This window comes from Dasypus novemcinctus, chromosome 12 (genome assembly GCF_030445035.2).
Source record: "Dasypus novemcinctus isolate mDasNov1 chromosome 12, mDasNov1.1.hap2, whole genome shotgun sequence".
Lineage (NCBI taxonomy): Eukaryota > Metazoa > Chordata > Mammalia > Cingulata > Dasypodidae > Dasypus > Dasypus novemcinctus.
In genome coordinates this window covers 16,798,859-16,820,322 of record NC_080684.1, presented here as the reverse complement: position 1 = coordinate 16,820,322, position 21,464 = coordinate 16,798,859, and the positions used below count along the sequence as shown (strand labels likewise).

Below are 21,464 nucleotides of genomic sequence, written 5' to 3'. Positions count from 1 at the left end.
GGATGGCAAAATTTACTATATTGTAACTCTCCTCACAATCTGCAGGTATCTCAGGGGAAGGAACTGTCGCTACATGTTTGTATTCCCAGCACTATGCACAGTGCTGGGTATTTGGCAACAACTATTGGATAAATGAGTGCCCAGGTGTTGATCAGGCCATCTAAAGACACAGCAGCCTTGGGGGAGAAGTCAGCCTTGGTTTCCATGGCTGCCATCCACCCCAGCTTGGGGAGTGGTATTCCAGGTCCACTTACATTTCTTCCCTGTAACCTGAAGGGGCTGCCTCCCTCCTCCATGAGGGGATATGTGTAACATAGTCAGAAAAATCTCTCTGGAGACCCCCTTTCTCTGAAGACCCTCTAGTGGTGCTGCTGCCACTTACAATCCAGCTCGCCAGCAGTTGTCACCATTGTGGCTCACTTCTGGGAGCTCCCACTACCATTGCAGGGCAGTGCCTCTATACGGAACACTTGCTCCACAGGTTAGGTGCAACAAAAAGAGGAGCTATGATGTCATGTCAAAGAGTCATGAACTAAGACTTGGGTTTTTAGCCCTGACTACTGGACCTTGAGAAAGTCACTTGGACTTCCTGGGATTTAGACTCCTAATCTCTAAAATGAAGCAAGTGAACTCTACCTCTAAAATCCTGGAATAGTGTTTCCCAAACTGTGTTCTGGTGCTGTGTATGCCTGAGATGGACACCTGATATTTTTGCCTGCTTAGCTTATCTTATTCCTTCTTTTGGAAAGAGTACCCCCACTGTTCTTTATGTCCCAACCTGGCATCAGGAGGCTGAGCTGGGAGCCAGAGCTCTAGTCCCACAGTTGCCATCCTCAAGCCTGGGGATAATGTGGCAGTTCAATATTACCTAAGAATTCCAAAGAGAGATATAGATTATGTTTGTAAACTGGTCAGTTCCTCTGGGCATGATAAACCTTTGATTGTATTAGATTCAGCTGAGATATCTGATTAAATTATGTTAAGATTAGGGCTTTGATTCAACCACATCATTAGAGTATGACTCAGAGTGGAGTCCCAATCCACTTGGTGGGTAGATAAAACAGACTCTCACCCAAAGTAGATACACAGAGAAGAAGAACACAGAGGAAGAGAGCCAGCTCATTAGACACAGCAGAAGCCCCAGGAAGAGAGATGAGCCTGATTGTCTACAGCTGACCTTGTGAAGAGACCAGAGCAGCTGAGGCCAGTAGGAAAAGAACCTTGGGAAGAGAGACGAGCCTTTTGCCAGCCTAAGCTGAGATCAGAAGAAGCTGGGACCAAGGAGCCTGAAGAGGAAGAAGGACGGCTGAACCTTCGCAGGTGCTGCCCACCATCTTGTGTCAACACGTGGCAACAGACTCTCGGTGAGAAAGTACCTCTTAAGGTTCCTTGACTTGGACTCTTGAGGGCCTTATGTAAGCATCTACGACAAATAAATACCCTTTGTAAAAGACAACAGAGTTCTGGTATTTTGCATCAGTCTCCTTTTGGCTGACTAGTACAGCTGGTAACCCTGCAGAGGGGGAGGAACTCGCCATCTGTATTGCAAAGAACCAATCTCTTCCTCCCTCTCCTCCCTGGATGCTGCACAAAGTTCGCCTACACCCTAGAGTTTCAAAGTGGTGGATTCAAATAGTTCCTGCCAGTTAAGTAGCTGTTTTGGTGGAGGGACTGATTCCAGGAACTTCATACTCCACCATTTTCCTACAATCCTCTTGATTTCTTTCTATTTCTGATCTGCTAAGAGCTTTTTATCACAAATGCTTATTGAACTTTACCAACTTCTTGGCGTCTGTTGATAAGTTATATTGTTATTCTCCTTAACATATTTTTAATATTTAATTATACACACACACATTCCTGGAGTTAAATTCTACTTAATAGTCATAATGTTTTTTTGCATCTACATTCATAAGTGAGATTTTCTATAGATTTCTTTTCTTGCATAGTCATTCTTCCATATTAGCATTATGTGAGCCTCGTTTTCTAAGATACTTTTTCATCTTGTTATATGCTCTGGCACAGTTTATTTAACATGTAAATGATCTGTATTAGTCAGCCAAGGGGTGCTGATGCAAAATACCGATTTTTATAAAGGGTATTTATTTGGGGTAGGAGCTTACAGATACCAGGCCATAAAGCATAAGTTACTTCCCACATCAAAGTCCATTTTCACATGTTGGAGCAAGATTGTAGCTTATATCTGTGAGGGTTCAGGTTTCCTGGGTTCCTCCCTTTCCAGGGCTTGCTTCTTTCCAGGCTCGGCGTTCCTCTCTTCCCAGGGTTCCAGCTTCAGCATCAAACTCCAACATCAAAAGTCCAACATTAAGAACCCTCAACTCTGTCCTTTGCCATGCCTTTTACCCACCCCTTGGTGGGTGGGGACTCAATGCTCTATTGACTTGTCCCGATCAAAGCCCTAATCATAACTTAATCATGCCCAGGTACAGACCAGATTACAAACATAATCCAATATCTATTTTTAGAATTCATAACCATATCAAACTGCTACATGATCTACTTCTTAAAGTTTTCCTAGAACTTGCCTCTAAAGACATGTGGCCCCAGTACTCTTTTTAGGAATAACTTTAACTTCTGCTGTAATTAATGGACTATCCAAGTTTTCAAATGTTACTTGAGTTCATTTTGATAAATTATATTCTCTTAGGAAATTTTTAATTTAATTTAGACATTTAAAACTTTCATGTCAATACTGGATCTGCATCCAAAGGTTTTTAAAATAATATATTTCTTATTTATTTTTAAAATATACATAGATTACACAAAATATTGCATTAAAAGTATAGAGGGTTCCCATATGCCCCACTCCCTACACCCTCATTTCTCCTGCATCAACAACTTCTTTCATTAGTGTGGTACATTCATTGCATTTGATGAATACATTTTGGAGCACTGCTACAAGTTTTGATATGTAGCGCTGCTGTTGTCATTAATTTCAGAATAATTTGAAAACTCTGTTTTGATTTCCTCCTTGAAGCAAAAATTAGTTCCAAAGGGTATTTGTAAATGTTCAAGGTTTTTGTTATTTCTTTTCACCTCTCCCTTTTTGTTTTGTTTTGTTTCTTGATTAAATTGCCATTCTCAATGTGGTCAGTAATGTGAGCTGTTTGGTTCCTGCTTTGGAAATTTCCTAAAAATTTCCTGACTGGCACATTCTCTAAGATTCCAATTCAATAGGATCTGAAGTGGGACCAGAACATCTGCCTTTTCAACAGGGTCACCACTAGAGTCTGACACAGGTAATTCAAAGACCACTTAGGAAAATACTGTACAATGGAAGATCGTAAAGGAAGTTGTACAATCTTCTTTCCTGAGGTCTTCTGAACACAGAAAAATTCCTTTGGCCAAGGATAACTGGGAAATTCAGTCTTGCATGGGGCAAAGGGAAGATAGTCAGGTCTGGCCTGAAGATCATGAACCGTGGCCCAACCAGGGGTCAAGTCTCGCTGTACCTGTTATTTAGTTGTATGATCTTAGACAAATTACTTAATATTTCTGAATCTTGGTGCAAAGATTAAAAGAGATAATGTAAGGCAATTAATTAAATTAATCAGTAATTCTTCAAAGGCCTCTGGTCATTCCATCCAGCTAGGAAAGTCTGTCTGGCACACCCTGTTGGGAAGGTGAAGAGAGTTGATATGTATTGTTCAGACAACAGAGAATTCTCAGTTGCTCTACACCTACTGCTTATTTTTACAAAAGAGACAGAATCCCCACACATGGCAATGAATTAACAAACTTACTATCATTTGCATTTGCTGGGATCCCATGTTGGGCTGTATCTCCCTAAATCTCGTAGGCTGGGGATCAGAATAATCTGTTCTAGGCAGGTTCTACCCCTGGGGATGGAGCTTCTTGGGTATAAGGGGCAGGAAACATAGACATACTTGACCCTTGATTCTTCTAAACAGCTATTATGGATGGGGAACAGACTCTACCTGGGAAATCTGAGACTAACTCAGATATCTCAGGGCCCTGTGCCAATGGACAAGTCTCCCTGAGGATCCTAGGAATGGTCTGAAATCTGCTTAAACTCTAGAAACCTGGTCAGACTAAGGCAGACTTCGAGAACGAGCTCTTCATCTGTTAGTCCTTCCCTGTCAGTGACCAGTGAGAGGCAGCCTCTACCTCCCTGACGCTGAGAGCCCATCTGATGTGCTGCTGCATCAGTGTGTGTGTGTCACCAGAGGAATGGCATGGAGAGTATGGTAGAGTGAGAGGGAGTAGAGAGTCAGGAGCTCACAACCCTATCCTGGAGCAGCTTGTCTACAGGAGAACTCGCTGCACCTTCCCTCGGAGCCCAAGGTCAGAACTGCCAATGTCCTTGCCAAGGAGTGCCAAAGCTCACGGAGAAGGTCAGTGAAGTGCTCTTTTCTCCTGTGGTGGAAGCTGATGCTGCCTTCTGTTTGCGTCCCTCAAGGTTGAATACTCCTTGGCTCTCTCAGCGACAACCTGTTCAGATTACACCCAGCCTCTGCACATGGCCATGGAGGAAATGTCACAGATCCTCACCCCATTACCTCTCCCTTGCTCTGTTTCTCCCTCTCTAGACATCTTGCTGTGTCTCTCTTGTCCCAACTCTCCTGTGACTTGCTTCCTCCTCTGTATTGCCCCTTGTGCTTCCATCAGGCTCTCTCAGTCCGCCCTCCTGCCCTCCTGGCTCTGGCTGAGAGGCAGGGGGCTTGGAGATGACTGAGAGGGACAGTCTGGTTTTGAGAAGCCCAGAAAACCAAACCAATTGTTCTCAAGGCTGCCTGAATGGGTGAGAGGATTCCAAACTCCTGGATTAGGGATCAATTCCACATCAGCCAAGGAGGTGTGCCACTGCTTACAGCAGCCGCTTGGTCTGTTTCCTGTTGGTTTTCTTCTTTCTGCTTTTTTGCTGTCTTATTCTAGCTATCTTCCCCATGTCCCTCATCCCCTCTCTCTGGACCCCCTTTCATTATTTTTCCATCCTCTTTGAGTACAAATTGCAGAAAGAACACTGTCCCTGAAGCTAGTTTTAACAATTGATTGCTATGTGACCTTGTCTCGCAGAGGTTTTGAGGATACTAAAAGACCATAGTTTGAGTCTTGCATTTATCCCTCTCTAGCTACCTGACGAGTCAGGTCACTGACTCTTTCATGGGGCTTTATTTCCCCATCTACGGAGTAGCATTAGAGGCACCTTTTTAAATTCACTTAGTTCCTCATAGGAGCTTATGAGAGAATGTAAACTGTGAAGAGTCTCAGAAATGGAAGGGACTGTTGTAATTACTATGTTTTTTCACAATCTATTCTAGTCTCCTCTTATTTCTAACTTTTTTTGCTTTATTTTCTTATTTTGATTCATCCTCTGTTTTCAGGTCTCTTTCCCTCATGTGATTTTTTTTTTCATTTATCTGCTCCACGATTTATTCCTCTTTATCCTTTCCCATTTGTGTCCTTTCCTTCATCCATTTGTCTGCATGGATATTTTTTCTATTTATCTGTGCATTTTTCTTTTCTGCTCCTTTGAAAAAAGATGGCTGAGGGATCTTAATGAGGTTTGCGAATATATTACTAAATAAGATAAAGAACATGAAGTTTCCATTTTACCCATTTTTCCTAAGATCCAGAGAATAAATAGAATTTAAAGAAAGTAATGTGAGGAGAGGGGGATGAAACGGGAGTTTAATCCACTATATAAAAGAATTCCTTGATCTGGAAAAATAACCTTTTTAAAGCCATAGTTTCTACTGAGGGATTTTCAATTGTAGTGGAATATTGGTCAATAAAAAGATTTTTTCCAATATGAGGTGCAAAGGAGAAAAGAAGTGAGAAAAGAAGAAAAGTAAGGAAGGTAATTAAACATGTTCTAAGCAATTATTGTTTGTCAGTTGCAATCATTAAGCATTAATATTATTAAGTGTTATTTCCTTTATCAGTTAATCCGTACAACAATGGGCAAATCACAGAAGTTACTCCAATGTATAAAGTAAGTGGTGAAAATGAGATGTGAGCCCTAGTTTATCTACTTCCAAACCCTGAAGTCTTTTCACATCTGCCAGAGATATGTGGGTTTCACATGTGGATGTTGGGTCTCAAAAAATCATCTATTTCACGTCTTGCTATCGTCTATTTCATTAGCCAAATAACTCTAGTTCTTTCCAAAATTTTCAGATGCAATTTACTTATCTTCCTATATTTGTCTTTGTTTTTTTGTTGCTGTCATTTACCAGCAACACAATTTTTTTTCAGAGAGCATAAATGACACTGTAGTTCACATTAACCACGGCCACTAAAACTGCCAAAAAGAGCCAATCTAATGCTCAGTCCTGCATCTTTTGTCACAAAGTCCTCCATCTTGCACACATAGCAAATCCTTTATATCAGGGACTAATCGTTCTGTGTTATAACCTTTTCATCTTTTTTTTTTCCCTCTACCTAGTAGAGTGATTGGGGGAGGTATATTTTTTTTTACCTAAGCCTCCTTCTTATGGTGGCTATTGCCAGGACAGGAGGAATACGTATTTTCAGATTTGTTTGATTTTTGCTTTATATATAGTTTAGATTGGAACTCTGGAGGGGAGACAAGGCACAACAATCAAGATTTTTAGTGGAAAGAGTAACTCAAAATGAGATCCAGGGAAGCAGACTTGGCCCAATGGAGAGGGCATCTGCCTACTACATTGGAGGTTCGTGGTTCAAACCCTAGGCCTCCTTGACCCGTGTGGAGCTGGCCCATGCGCAGCGCTGATGCACGCAAGGAATGCCGTGCCACGCAGGGGTGTCCCCCACGTAGGGGAGCCCCACGTGCAAGGAGTGCACCCCATAAGGAGAGCCGCCCAGCGTGAAAGAAAGTGCAGCCTGCCCAGGAATGGTGCCACACACATGGAGAGCTAGCACAGCAAGATGATGCAACAAAAAGAAACACAGATTCCCAGTACCGCTGATAAGGATAGAAGCGGTCACAGAAGAACACACAGCGAATGGACACAGTGAGCAGACAACTGGGGGGGAGGGGGAGAGAAATAAATAAAATAAAATAAGATTTTAAAAAGATGAGATCCACCTAGAATGAGGAAAATAGATTGAAACCAAGATCTAAAATATGGCTATCTGGGCTAAGGCCCACCACTCATGAGGATGCCAGAGAAGTTTCCTTGTGGATGGAGCTTGTGCTTCTCTCTTGTCCATAGTGGCAAAGAGCTGACATACCAAGTAAAGGCACTCACTCTGTCAGTCAGATCGTCATTCAATGTGAAGTACAGTTCAGGGCGTCTGAATTTCAGAGAGAGGAAGAATTTGCTGTCAATCCAACCATAAAGGAGCAGATTGTGGAAGAGATGGAGAAAAGGAAAAGAAACTATTTACCCTGGAAAAGACCTAGGTCATATAATATAAAATGTTATTATAATTTAATGAATTTGTCAAATTTTTGTACCACATAGTAAGGAGAAAGTTGTACATAAATCTCAGTCTTTGCTGAGATTAGGACAACATAAATAACACCAGAAGTAAGTTAGACCTAGTACTTGATAGCAGTACCTTTTTAACTCCCATAACTGTTCCCAAAGATGTTTAGATATTAATTCCACCATGGCCTAAAGGAAGTAAATTAATATCCTAAAACCAGTAATCCTGTGATCCTACTGATTAATTTTCACAATTTTTAAAATTTATAACACCTTGTATGTAATTAGATTTTTTAAATTTTATAACACCTTGTATGTAATTAGATCATTTCAGCTCTTTTAGAATTTGTTTTTTGCATGTTTTTATTTCTCTTCATTTTAATATTTGAGGAAATCATCTCAGAATTTGACTGTCATAAATTCATATATCTAAGAATTATTAAATTTAATGCATTTGGGTACGTCATACCATGAGCTTAACCCTTCAAAATTCTTTCTTAATCCTTTGAGATGTATATTTTTAGATATCTCAACCATCTTTTAACCAAGGCCATTCCCACTTTGTTTTCTTATTTCCAATGGAATGGAAGCATCATGATAGGAATTTTGATCACTGCTCTTTCCTGAGTGTCTAGGCTCTTAATAAATATTTATTGAGTGAATGAATAAATTATTTATGAAGCTGAATTTCCCCTTTTAGTATTTTCACTATATTTAGTTGCCTACATAGATAACTATATGTATTTATTAAACAAACTAGAAATATACAGTATTGTTAAGCATAAGAGGAATATCTTAAGCACTAAGTGTTAGAAGATGTGAAGGATAAAGGTGAAGTATGTTTGGCTCTGGTACACTTTATAACAGCTTAATTCTCATAATACTTCATTGACATATATGTACTATTATTGACATTCTCATATTAGACATGAGGAAACTGAGGTATGTAAATCACCTCAGTTTACACAGCTGGTAAGTAGAGGAGCCAGATTTTCAGTCCAGGTAACTGGACTCCAGGATCTGTGTAGTTAAAGGGACCCAACATTAAAGGGAATGAACATTGCCAAAGCTAGTGGTATATGTTGCTTTCTGGCCAACAATGGAATACTGTTTAAACAGCACTGATATTATACTTTCCAAAATACTAATTGAATGCTAATTTAACAGATCAGAAATTATATGTCACCTAATAGACTTTAAACTATTGTTTGATTACTTATGATTTTGAGTGCTTTGGGGAAGTTTTTCTTCTTTTATGAAATTCAAGGTTTTGTCCTTTTAAAACTTTTAAGATCTTGGCGTTTCAATCAGCTCTCTACAAAGTAAATTTAATATAATTTGCCTCTTGTATTTGCATATTTTTCTAGTCTATTATTTGTTAGAAACAACTGGGGTTGTTTTTTTTTAATGTACCAAAATTTTTCCATTTGATATAGTCAAATCTGTCATCCTTCCCTTCGCCATTTCTTCTATGGCTTAGGCAAAGCCCACAAGCTCAGTGGGCAGATAGATGAGGCAGTTGAGTGAGTTAGTCCTGATATAAGACAAATGGATGTGCTGGGGACTGGAAAGTACTAGAGGCTTGTCCACACAGGGAACCCACCACTAAACTCCAGGTAGTTGTTGATAAAAACGGACCCAGTACAGATCTTCTGATTTTTTTCCCTGAGAAGCCAGAATCCAGATTTTTCTGGGAGATGTCCTTCTCAGGAAGCACTGAAGGCATAGCAAAACACATCTGTATAAGCCAGAGAGATACTGATTTATCATTCAAAATTTTAAAGCAATATTCAATTCTATTTTCTTCCAGTTTTTCTGTGAATTTTTAAATATATTTAAATTTATATACATCTATAATTAGGACTGTGGTGTGAAGTGAGCATCTTGTTCCTTCCTTAAAATTAACTAGAAGAAAGAGATTAACTTACATTTCTCAGTTCTCTCCCCAGCCCTTAAGTTTCCCTCTTTCCTTCTTGGAAAGTAGAAGGATCAATGAAGTAATGGCAAAGTATGGGATTTTTTAAAAAGATTGATTGATTGATTGATTGATTGATTGATTGATTTCTCCCCCCTCCCTACATTGTCTGCTCTCTGTGTTCATTTGCTGTGTGCTCATCTGTGTCTGCTTGTATTCTCATTAGGTGGCTCTGGGAACCAATCCTGGGACCTTCCAGAATGATAGAGAGGTGGTCATTCTCTTGCGCCACCTCAGCTCCCTGGTTTTTGCTAAGTCTCTTACCGTCTCTCCTCTCTGTCTCTTTTTGTTGCATCGTCTTTCTGCATCAGCTCTCCACATTGGCCAGCACTCTTATGCAGGGTGGCACCCCACATGGGCTGGCACTGCGTGTGGGCCAGCGTACCACATGGGCCAGCTTGCCCTCACCAGGAGGCCCTGGGTATCAAACCCTGGACCTCCTATATGGTAGACAGGAGCCCAATTGCTTGAGCTGCATCTGCTTCCCATGTGTGGGATTTTATGATAGTGGTTTCTCTAATTTTAAGGGAACGCTTGTCCCTTTTTCAATATATAGCTGTCTTATACCGAATGCCTTCATGTCCTTATTAATAATATATTAATTTCCTTATTTGTTTGAAATTAAGCAGAAGAGTCCATAGAAAAGTGGGTTTAAAAAGTCCTTGAAATACTGAAAAAAAAAACTAAATAGAAAGGGAAATGTACACGAAGTAATGCAAATTTCAATCAATCTAGTCATGTATTAAATATTGCAAATTTTATCAATATGAATTTCAGACAGATTTCATTTAGTGAATTGCATAGTTATATAGTTAGAAAGTGACTGAACAAAAATCACTCTGAACAAAATGAACAAAAATATTCATTTACTTGTTCAAAAACATTAGTCAAAAAATTTACTCTGAGTTAGAGAAACAATAGATGATTTTGTCGTACCACATCACATCTCTGCTTCCCTGTCCCTGTCCTCAGCAACTACCATGGCAATTTTCTCCAGATCAATGCCACAGTTTCTTCCATTACTAGTCACAATAGTTCTATAGTAGAATACTGATAAGTCCACTCTAATCCATATTTTATTCCTCCATCCTATGGACCCTGGCATGGTGATGTCCACTCTACCTCTAAATTGAGAAAGGGTCTATAATTATTTTGACCTCACTGTTTTGATTCTTGGAGCACTTTGATTCTGTTTAATGAATACAAAGATTTTAAATCAGAATTATTCTAGCACCAATAAATTCTTAATGAGAAAATACTTTCAATAGAGAATTATTAAGTTAAATTAATTATGTGATTGGTTTTTATATAACACAAGTACTTCCAATTTTGTCATGTGAATAAAAATACAAAAATTATTTTTATCTAGTCCAATTCATTTGAGTAAATTATCAACAGTTTTGTTTTATCAAACAGTTTTTTGTCTAAGTCAAAGCTTACTATAAGAGCTTCATCTATTATATGAATTTTCTTTTGTGGGGCTTATTTCCATGGAGTTCCATTTTCACATGTCAAAATTTTTAGATATAAATCTTACAACATACATTTTATCTATTTTCAGTTCGTTTTATTTTGATTACTTCTATTAGTGTATTTAGTGTTTATTTCTTAGCTAATCCATGTTAATATTGCTAAATATCTCAGTATTACTTTATTGCCAAGAATTGTGTATTACAAAGCCATTTTAATTCTTCTGATTATTTTTTGGACTGTGAATAACTATCCATATGCATTTGTGGCTCAAAGATCAAATAATGGGGTCAAAATGGTGGGGTCAAAAGGGCTTGCTTCTAAAAAATAAAACTATTTTCACTAAAAGAAAGGGGGGAAATGTCAGGCTGTTGGGGAAGGTTTTCTTTAGGAGGTGGCATATGATCTGCTTCATAAAAGACAAGTCAGAATTCACCAAGTACCAAGAGGGGAGAAGGACATTGCACAGAGAAGGACCAGCATGTGTAAAAGCACGGAAGCGAGAAGGAGTGGAGTGTGCACTGTAGGCATGAAATAGAAGCTGAATGAACGAATGAATGAATTTGTGTATGGTAAGTGGCAACTGGAGCAGAGGGTGCAAAAGGGGTGGAGGAGTAATGAGAGGTATTTAGGAGGTTGGAATGAGGGAATGAAAGGTTAATTGGATGAGCGAGGAAGAAGGGGAAGAGGACATCCAGTCTCCTGCTTAAATGAATAGATGTATTTGATGCTATTAAACAAGAAAGGAAACATAGAAGAAAGTAAAGGTTCCAGTCCCTTTTGGACGATTTTGAGCTAAAATCAGACCTGACACAGTGGAATATTTTCTATTCCCAAAGACAGCAGAAAAGGTTTTTCATCACTCCTTGACCAGTCATGCTGATGCTTTCAAACCATTTATTAAAATTAGTAAAGTACTCCTTTTGTCTAACCTAATATTCTTGTTGCACTTACCTCCATTTCCTATTGCTCTGTCCTTGCAAGAGAGATATACCAAAGATGAATAAGGGTATTTCCCAGGATGTTTTTTCTTAACCCCTTAAATCTCTCTTTAAAAATGTTCTTCTGATTCAATCCCTTTCATAAGACACAATTCCTTATTTCAGGGATGATTCAATCAGCCTGTTGGCCAGTCGTATTACATGCATTAAATTTTTGAAATGCAAAATGTACATGCTTATTTAGTTGTTCTTATTATACTCTCCTCCACTTCTCCAATCAATTGCTTTTTAGTTGTTTCTTTTCTTATTTCTAGAAACTTAAAAGTTAGTAAGGTTATAAGGGCAGCAAGGCATAGTAAAAGGGCCCAAAAATGTTTAGCCTGAGGCTAGAATGGTTAATAAGTGATTTCAAATCTCAAAGGGGCTTCCCCCTCAGAATAAACCATCATTATTTACCATAGATTAGATTCAAAGAATGAGGGATATAACTATAAGGAAATGTGGATTATAGCATATGTAAATATATTCCTGACTAAATAGGACATTAATTAATGATATAACCTTCCTTAGGAGGTGGTGGCATTTCTGCCCTAAACACCTTAGTTGGAATGGAAACAAAGGCCTGCTGAGTCTCATTACTTTCATTTACTATCTGTATAACCTTGGTCAAGTCTAGCTCTCTGATCCTGTTTCTTCATCTGTAAAATGGAAATGCTATCTATTTCCATTGTTGTAAGAGTTAAATGGGATAATATATATGAATATGCTTTGTAAATCACTATAAATGTGTAAAGAAATTTTATCTGAGTAGACCTTCATCTGAAATGGTTTGAGAGATGTCAAGGAAGGATTTTATAAGCTAGAAAGTGCACTGTGATAGATAAGTGGCCAGGTGATGGCGTCCAGCTGTTTGGTCAAGCAAGCATTGGACTGATTGTTACTGTGAGGATATTTCATGGACTTAAATCATCAGTAAGTTGATTGCATCTATGGCTGCTTAAATCTACAGTCAACTGAGGAGACTGCCTTCAACAATAAGAGACATCTCATCCAGTCAGGAGAGAAGTGACAAGGAGAAGTTTACAAGGAGAAGTTATGATTTGAGCAGTCAGAAGAGAGAATTTCCATCTCTACTTCAGATGGTCATCTTCTTCTGGAGAATTCGTCAAGGACTTCATAGGAGTTGCCAACTTGCGACTTGCCCTATGGGATTTGGATTTGTGCATCCCCATAGTCACATGAGAGAATTCTTATAAAACTCCTGTAATATTTACATAATATATATACATTTATATATCTCCTGTCATTTTTGTTTCCCTAGAGAGCCCTGACTGATATAGCACCTTTTCTTCATAGTGGACCGCAATGTCAGACTGTCTTTCCTGGGCTAGCACTTCCTTTGGCTCCATGAGATTGTCTCTCTTACCTGTTGTAGTAATTCAGTGACAGACAGACCATTTCCAACCATAGTAACAGAATGAGGTAAGACATTATTTCCATGATATTGTCCCATTATATGTACATACTGTGACATATGTAACCAGTGCTTGATTGAGGGATATTTAGATTATTTCTAGGTGGGGTGCTCAGTATTTTCTGCAACATTCCTTCCTCTTAATGGGAGACATTTAGGTTGAAATTCTGGTCTCCCTGTGGACTGAGGAAGAAACACAGAGAGGGAGAAATGCTTCCTACTCCCAAAAATGTCATCTGCAAATAGTGATAATTCTGCCAATTCATTCTCATTCCAGTGGTGTGCTGGAGCCTGCTGGTACCAGCTCATTAGAGCCAATTGTAAAATGTTCAGGGATTTTGAGAACTGATTGTAAAAACAATGATTATTCACAAATTATTCTATGCAGCTGTAAAATAAGAATGAAAGACTGCCTACCCCAAAGGACTTCTTTAAACTTAAAAGAGTTACTACATATAAAGCAGGTAGAACAGTGCCTTACACATAATGTGTACTTAAATGTTAGCTATTAATATTATTTTAATTTAGATAAATGTTTTAATTATGACATGGAAGCATCTTTCTACTGTCACACTAGTAGGGATTTTTTAAAATCTCCCTCCTGCATGGAAAGCCAGTTATCTCAAAGGTTCTCAGATTCTCCCTGACTCCTGCCTTCAAAGTTTCCTTAAAAGATCTGTCACATGATTCTAAGCCCTTCAAACTCCTGTTTGTCTCTGAATAAAACCTCTTTGGTGGATACAACAGTTCACATGCCGCCTGATGGACACAAAATACAATAAAGCTTCCCTGGGTTCACAGTGTCCTTGCAGCCTGCATCTAGCACTGTCATTTTCGTGCCCATGAAATTGCTGACTCTCATGGAGTTTACTGAAGTTCATGTTTCTCCCAATCATTCGCCCCTAATCTGTTTTTATCCAAGGGTCCGCCTCTACGGCTCTCTCACCTGTGCTTTTCCTGCCCTTCCTTCTCCAGCAGGCCCCATGGGGTGGGTCCTTGGAATGGCAGCACAGTGACAGAGTTCATCCTGGTGGGCTTTGGGCAGAGCTCTCCTGCCACTCAGGCACTGCTCTTCGCCCTCTTCCTAGTCCTCTACAGCCTTGCCATGGCCATGAATGGCCTCATCATCTTCATCACCTGGACAGACCCCAGGCTCAACAGCCCCATGTACTTCTTCCTTGGACACCTGTCCTTCCTGGACATCTGCTTCATCACCACCACCATCCCGCAGATGCTGATCCACCTGATAGTCAAAGACCACGCCGTCTCCTTTGCCTCCTGCTTGGCCCAGATGTATCTGGTTTTTGGTGTGGGTGTGGCCGAGTGCATCCTCTTGGCTTTTATGGCTTATGACCGTTACGTTGCGATCTGCCACCCACTTGGCTATGCCCAGATCATGAGCCGGCAGGTCTGCGTGAAGCTGGTGGGTACAGCCTGGCTCTTTGGGCTGCTCAATGGCATCCTTCTTGACTATATGACATTTCGAGGTCCATTCTGTAGAAACAACCGCATAGAAAACTTCTTCTGCGAAGCCCCTATAGTGATCACCCTCTCCTGTGGGGACGCCCAGTTTAGCCTGAGGGTGATCTTTGCCGATGCCATCGTGGTGCTGCTCAGCCCCATGGTGCTCATCATCATCTCCTACGCCCGCATCCTGGCCTCCATCCTCGGCAGAGCCTCCTCCTCGGGCCGGGGGAAGACCTTCTCGACTTGTGCCTCCCACCTGACCGTGGTCACCTTTTTCTACACCTCAGCCATGTTCTCGTACATGAACCCCCGCAGCACACACGGGCCAGACAAGGACAAGCCTTTCTCCCTGCTCTACACCATCATCACCCCCATGTGCAACCCCATCATCTACAGTTTCCGCAACAAGGAAATGCAGGGGGCCATGGGGAGGGCCCTTGGCAAGACGGGCCTGGCCCAGGCAGAGTCTGTCTAGCAGGAAAGCTCCTGTAGGGGCAGTTCCCTCCCGGGAGGAAGGGGATGGCCCTTCCCCTGGCCCTGACATGCAGGTAACTCTCCAGTGCAGAAAGAAAGGGTCCAGGAAGGCTCATTCCAGGCTTCCTCTGGGTCAGCATCAGATCTGGAAGTTCCTTCTGATGTCTCCTGCTTATCTATCTGACTTCATGTCAACATAGATTGATCCCTCCACCCTTCTCTCATCACTTCATTTTCATGACTGGAACAACAGGGACAATAAAATGGAGAATTTGGGGAAAGGGAGGCTGCCCCTCAAGAGAACACCACCGAAGAGGATGTCCAGACCATTCTTTCCACAACAAAGCTTTCCAGGAGCAAAGTCATTCATGGACACTCTGGCTTTGGGAACGGGAATAAATAAAAGTATGTGTGTGTTTTCCCATGGCCCACTGGTTGGACTGTGGGAGAGTGTGGGCTATGATGTGGACCATTGACCATGAGGTGCAGCGGTGCTCAGAGATGTATTCACCAAGTGCTGTGAATGTCCCGTGATGATGGAGGAGGTTGTTGTGGGGGGAGTGGGTTGAGGGGGGTGGGGGGTGTATGGGAACCTCAAATTTTTTTAATGTAACATTTAAAAAAAATAAAGACAAAAGAAAAAAAGAAAAAGTATGTGTAGAAGTTGAGAAAGGAGTAGTGGTCTGGGGAAAGATGCTGTCAGGCAGGTGATCTAATCCTTATACAGTGGCCTCAAAATCCTTCAAGAAATCTCCCAGAAAAAAATGAATAATTTATGCAGGAAATTGTATTACCTGTCAAAGCCAGCAAGTGCAGGACTTGTAAGCCAAATAGTTTGGATTAATGGGAAGCAAGAGGAGAGGAGTCTGAGGAGAGCACCGACTTCCACAGATTTTAAACTGGAAGTGAGAGCTACACATCTCCCAGGGCCGGGGGAACTTTGAGTGACATCTGCCTTGCACAAGAATATGACAAGAGCATTTTATCTTATTTGCACATTTACTTGTTTCCACTTTATGTTTTGTCACTAGCCCGGATACATGTTGTGCAATGTAAATGTCTCATTGTTTAATGAAATCACCTTTCTTTCTCTTGTTTTACTCACAATACAAGCAAATTCCCTCAGATTCACTACCCAACTGTCTGATTTCTTACCCCACTATCTCTATTATTTTACCTACAGTTTGGAGCATCGGTTCTCAAAACGTGAGTGGTATTGCCCTCGGGGTATATTTGGCAATGTCTGAAGACATTGTTGGTTGTCACATGGGGGAGAGAGAATGTTACTGGCATCTAGTAGACAGAGGCCAGGGATGCTAATAAACTTCCTACAACACAGAGGGCAGCCTCCCACAACAAATAATTATGCCACCCAAAACGTCAATAGTGCTGAAGTTCAGAAATCCTGCTTTAGAGAAAAAGGAGTATTAGAATGGCAAAAACAGGAAGATGATGAGAGGTATTGATGTGGGAAGAAAAGAGACAAAAGGAAAAGAGAGTCTAGAAATCTATCTGCAAAGCCATTTGGTGCCACCTGTGGAAACCCTGTGCCCTCTTGTAGGAATACTCCTGTGGAGATCTGGAACAGTATGTGCCCCAGAAAAACAGGTTCTTAAATCTAGTCTGTTCCAGTGGGTGTGAACCTACTGTGGGTAAGACCTTTTGATGAGGCTACGTCAGTTAAGGGGCGACCCACCTCAGTCAGGGTGGGGCATAAACCTATTGCTGGAGTCCTCTTAAAGGGAATAAATTCAGACAAAGAAAGTAGTCACAGAAATAAGAAGCTGGAATCAATGAAACCAGGAAGAGAAGGGAGAGACCAGCAGATGCCGCCATTTGCTTTGCCCTGAGACAGAGGAGCCAAAGATCTTCAGGAAGAAAACCTTGCCTTGATGGTGCCTTGATTTGGACATTTTCTCAGCCTCAAAAGTGTAAGCTAATACAATCCCCTTGTTCAAGCAAACCCATTTCATGGCATTTGCTGGAGCAGCCTAGGAAACTGAAACGCTCTAGAATTGCAACAATTTTTTCGCATTCACCTCACCATGTCCTTCCTTTCACCTATGCCTGACTTCCCCCAGAGGGCACTTAAGTAACCCTCGGGAGTAGCCTCACGTCTTCCACCCCAAAGCTAGGATGGCAGTTGTTTCTTTTGCCAATCATATTCTCCTCTTCCTAATACCCCCTGCTTAGGGAACATGTTCACCCATCCAGAAGAGTCTGTTCTATCTTTCATGTGGACTGGATACTTTCTTTTGCCCCTCCAGAGCCAAATATCCATCCCTCCCCCTGATCCGTGGCCTGTGGCAGACCAGCGTTGACTGCCTCAGTGAGCTCTGTTGCCTTTCTAGGTTCTGACTGAGTTCAACTGAGGAGAATTACTGGCAGGCCAGAATGAGGGGAGGAGAGTGAGTGAGAGTGCTGTTCTGCTGGCTCCTTCCTTGACATGCCAGAGCCTCTGTCACATGGCCTCCTGTCACCACAGCTTATCTCTGCTCCTTTCCCTGTCCCCTAAGGTGGCGCTTGATCCTGACAGCATTAGGACGTTCCACCATCCCTTGTTAATTCCTGATCCCCCCGACCTCTTTTTCATTCCCTTCATTGATTCTGTTTAAATGTGCCATATACGTTTTCCCTAACTGTTACTATGCACATATTTCCAAACACACATGGAAAATTTCTTAAAATACAAATAAATAAATGAATACTTCTTTTCTTTTCTTAAACTTCAAGAATCTTTCATTACCAAACTCACGGCATGGTTAACTCTTTAGCCCAATTAACAGTCAAATAGCCTTACTAACAAGATCAAGGATGGAGGTGCCAACATAATAAAGATTGTCTCTTAAACAATGGGAAACATAGATTGAGAGGTGAAGAATTTTGTTTATTTGTTTGTTTTTGTTCTTTATTATTATTATTGAAATAACTAAAATGATCTAATAATGATTTCAAGTGATGAATGTACAACTATATAATTATACCAAATACTATTGCTTGTACACTTTGGATGAATTGTATGTTTTATTAATATGTACCAATAAAATAGATTTGTTTAAAAAATAAAAAGGTATGTTTTTAAGAAGTAATATTCTCCAATTGCAGAAAAACATGCCACAAATGGACTACAATTCATAAAAAACTGCATTTGGCAGTCTTATGCTGCCTTCAAAACCCTTACTTGGTGTAAATGTAGGAATAGATCACATAAAGAAAATCTCAAAATATATCTTAAAACATTTCAAAGAATTAAAATCATACAGATCATATTCTCTGACTGTAATGCAATTAAGTTAGAAATCCATGTCAAAAAGCTAACTAGAACCCTGCCATACCCAGTGGCCTTGAAATCCAAGGCTTTGTCTAGCACCAACAAAATGACACAATCTTTCATCTCAAGTTTCCAGCAGGATTCCTCCTCAAAAGTATCTCTGGTGGTAATTAAAATTGTTAATTTTGAGGCTCTCAGAATGTTATCCTTTAATGTGAAAGAAGATGGGTTTTGTGGGAAAAAAGCATTCCAGCATTATTGTGCAGAATTCATTAAACTTTCACAACAGATAGGCAGTGGTTGGGAATGGGAAACTTCAAAGGACTGTACTGATGGGCCAATGTTCAAAACACATTTTCAAATTGAAAATAGGACCATGGTGTCACATCAAGGAACATCTACATGTGTACAGACATGCCTTCCCAGTGAGGAGGCTTTCGAGTCACCCCTTGATTTAAAAGTGATCGAAGGGGAGCAGATGTAGCTCAGTGGTTGAGCACCTGCTTCCCATGTATGAAGTCCCAGGTTCAATCCCTGGAATCTCCTTAAAAAAAAAAAAAAGTGATTGAGCTAGCAGTGGTGTTTAAAAGTCATTAAATATGAGTTTCATGTCTTATATTCCTATAGTTACCAAGTGCCTATGCTTGACCTCAGAGCAAACCTTTTAGGAACATCCAAATCTTGGGCAATTCTTTTTTGTACTTCATCCCTGCAAGACAAATGAATTCATGTGTCTTCTGTATTAAAGAATTCTCAAAAAAAGCCATAGAGGAGTTAAGTCTGCCTGGTGTGCATGTATTTGGGAAGACCTTAAGATAGACGTGCCTTTCAAACTGGACATAGAAGGATAAGCAGGAGTTTCACTGAAATATTCTCAGGAATCAACATGTATAGGGTCTCAAGCATCAGACAAAGGAGCGTGGACATGTGGATTGTGCTCGGGTGTTTAGACTGATTTTATTGCGCTAGTATCCCCTTGGTAATTATTAAAATTATAGATTCTAGTTGCTAGGCTCTCTGAACCTGAATTTCCAGAATCAACATTCTCAGAGAGATCCCTAGATGAGCCTTACATATGCTGAAGCCTGAGACCCACTACAGGGAGCCAGAGAAGGTTTTCCAGCAGAGAAACAACCAGGTTCAACCAGGATTTTAAAACCTAAGCCTTAGTTTCCTCATCTCTAATATAGAGGGTGTGATAAAGTGCCCATTTCATAAGGTTGTTGTGGGGTTCACTGAGAAAATGAAAGTGTTAAGGACTCCTTATAGATCACACATTTCATCACATCCTTGGTTGTATAACCTAAGAATGCCATAGATCTTCAGGCCTAAAGAATGGGCTTTGCTATCAAGCAGTTATTTATGGTTTTTGTCTTTTCCTAATGCCTTCCTCCAAAATTAGGTAAACTTACATCCTAGAAGCCCTTAAGCTGAAAGGTATTCCCCCAATTATTTACTAAAAAATTTTTGTGTAAAATTTTCCAAAATGTATGCTTTCTATCCAGCAAGCAACAACTGCCCATCCCCCATCCTCTAATCTATTTTCTATCTCTATTTACAAATAAGTGATTTCTAGATATTTCATATAAGTGAAATCATACAGTATTTGTCCTTGTATGCCTTGCTTCACTCAGATGTTTCATAAACAACAAACCACAGATAATTTTTGTCAAATCACAGACAACCTCTCTCTACTGTTATCAGCTGCAATTACAATGAAAAATTATTTAATAAGTCACTAAATCTGCCCATTATTGCACAGATTTAAATATTAAGTATCAGATTTCTTTTTTTAAGGAAAGTTTTTTAAAATATGAAAAAGATATAGAACTCATTTCCAGAAAAATAATATGTATGCGTGTGAATATGTATGTGTGTGTATATATATAATCAGAAAAATCAGAAAAAAGATAACTAGAAACAAACCCATATGTTTGAAAATTAACAAGCATAACTCTAAAACCCTACAGATCAAAGAAATTATGATAAAAATAGAAAAGCTTATGAACCCCAACATAACAACAACAAAAAAAAACTGGATACCAATTTATGGGGCATAGCTAGAGAAATATGTAGAGTAGTAGTTTCTTTTATTAGAGAAAAAAAGCTAAAATTAATGAGTTATAGCCAAGAATCTTATATCCAGCAAGGCTGTCTTTCAAAAATTAGAGGAAATTTAGAATATTCACAGATAAATAGAAACTGACAGACTTTGTAACCAAGAGATTGGATTTTCAGGAAATACTAAAGGGAATGCTACAGCCTGGGGGAAAAAAAAGACAGGAGAGAGAGGCTTGGAAGAAAGTCTAAAAATGAAGATTATATCAGCAACAGTAACTAAAAGTGCAAAATAAGTGATGAAAATAAGATATGACAGATAAAAGCTAAAAGCCAATGTGGGTAAAGTAAAAACTACCCTTACAGTAACAACACTGAATGTAAATGGGTTAAACTCTCTTATCAAAAGACACAGACTGGCAGAATGTATAAGGAAATATGAGCCATCTATATGCTGTCTAGAAGGGCTCACCTTAGACCCAAGGATACAAGTAGATTGAAAGAAAAAGGCTGGAAAAATATGTCCCATGCATGCAGGGAAAACAACAAACACAGAAAACTGGAGTGACATTATATATTAATAAAAAGAACAATTCAACAGGAAAAAAATAATAATCATAAATGAATATGTACCTAACCAGGATGCCCCAAACTATATGAGGCAAACACTGGCAAAACTGAAGGGAGAAATAGATCTCTCTACAATAATAGTTGGAGACTTCAATATACCACTCTCATCATTGGATAGAACACCTGGGTAGATGATCAATAAAGAAACAAAAAGCTTGAAAAATATGATGAATAAACTAAACCTAACAGATATATACACAACATTGCACCCCAAAACAGAAGGATATACATTCTTCTCAAAAGCTCATGAATCTTTCTCCAGGATAGACTGTATGTGGGATCACAAAGAAGATCTCAAATTTAAAGA

General features: G+C 39.8%; 1 protein-coding gene across 1 annotated transcript in view; it reads left to right on the top strand.

Annotated features, from left to right (window-relative positions):
* Positions 1-15,199, top strand: part of LOC101413444 (olfactory receptor 10AD1-like) — a 36,575-nt gene extending 21,376 nt beyond the window's left edge. Inside the window, exon 2 of the mRNA XM_058309264.1 lies at positions 14,180-15,199. Coding sequence (XP_058165247.1) covers positions 14,180-15,199 — 1,020 coding nt within the window. The remainder of the gene's footprint in view (positions 1-14,179) is intronic.
* Positions 15,200-21,464: the final 6,265 nt, after the last annotated feature.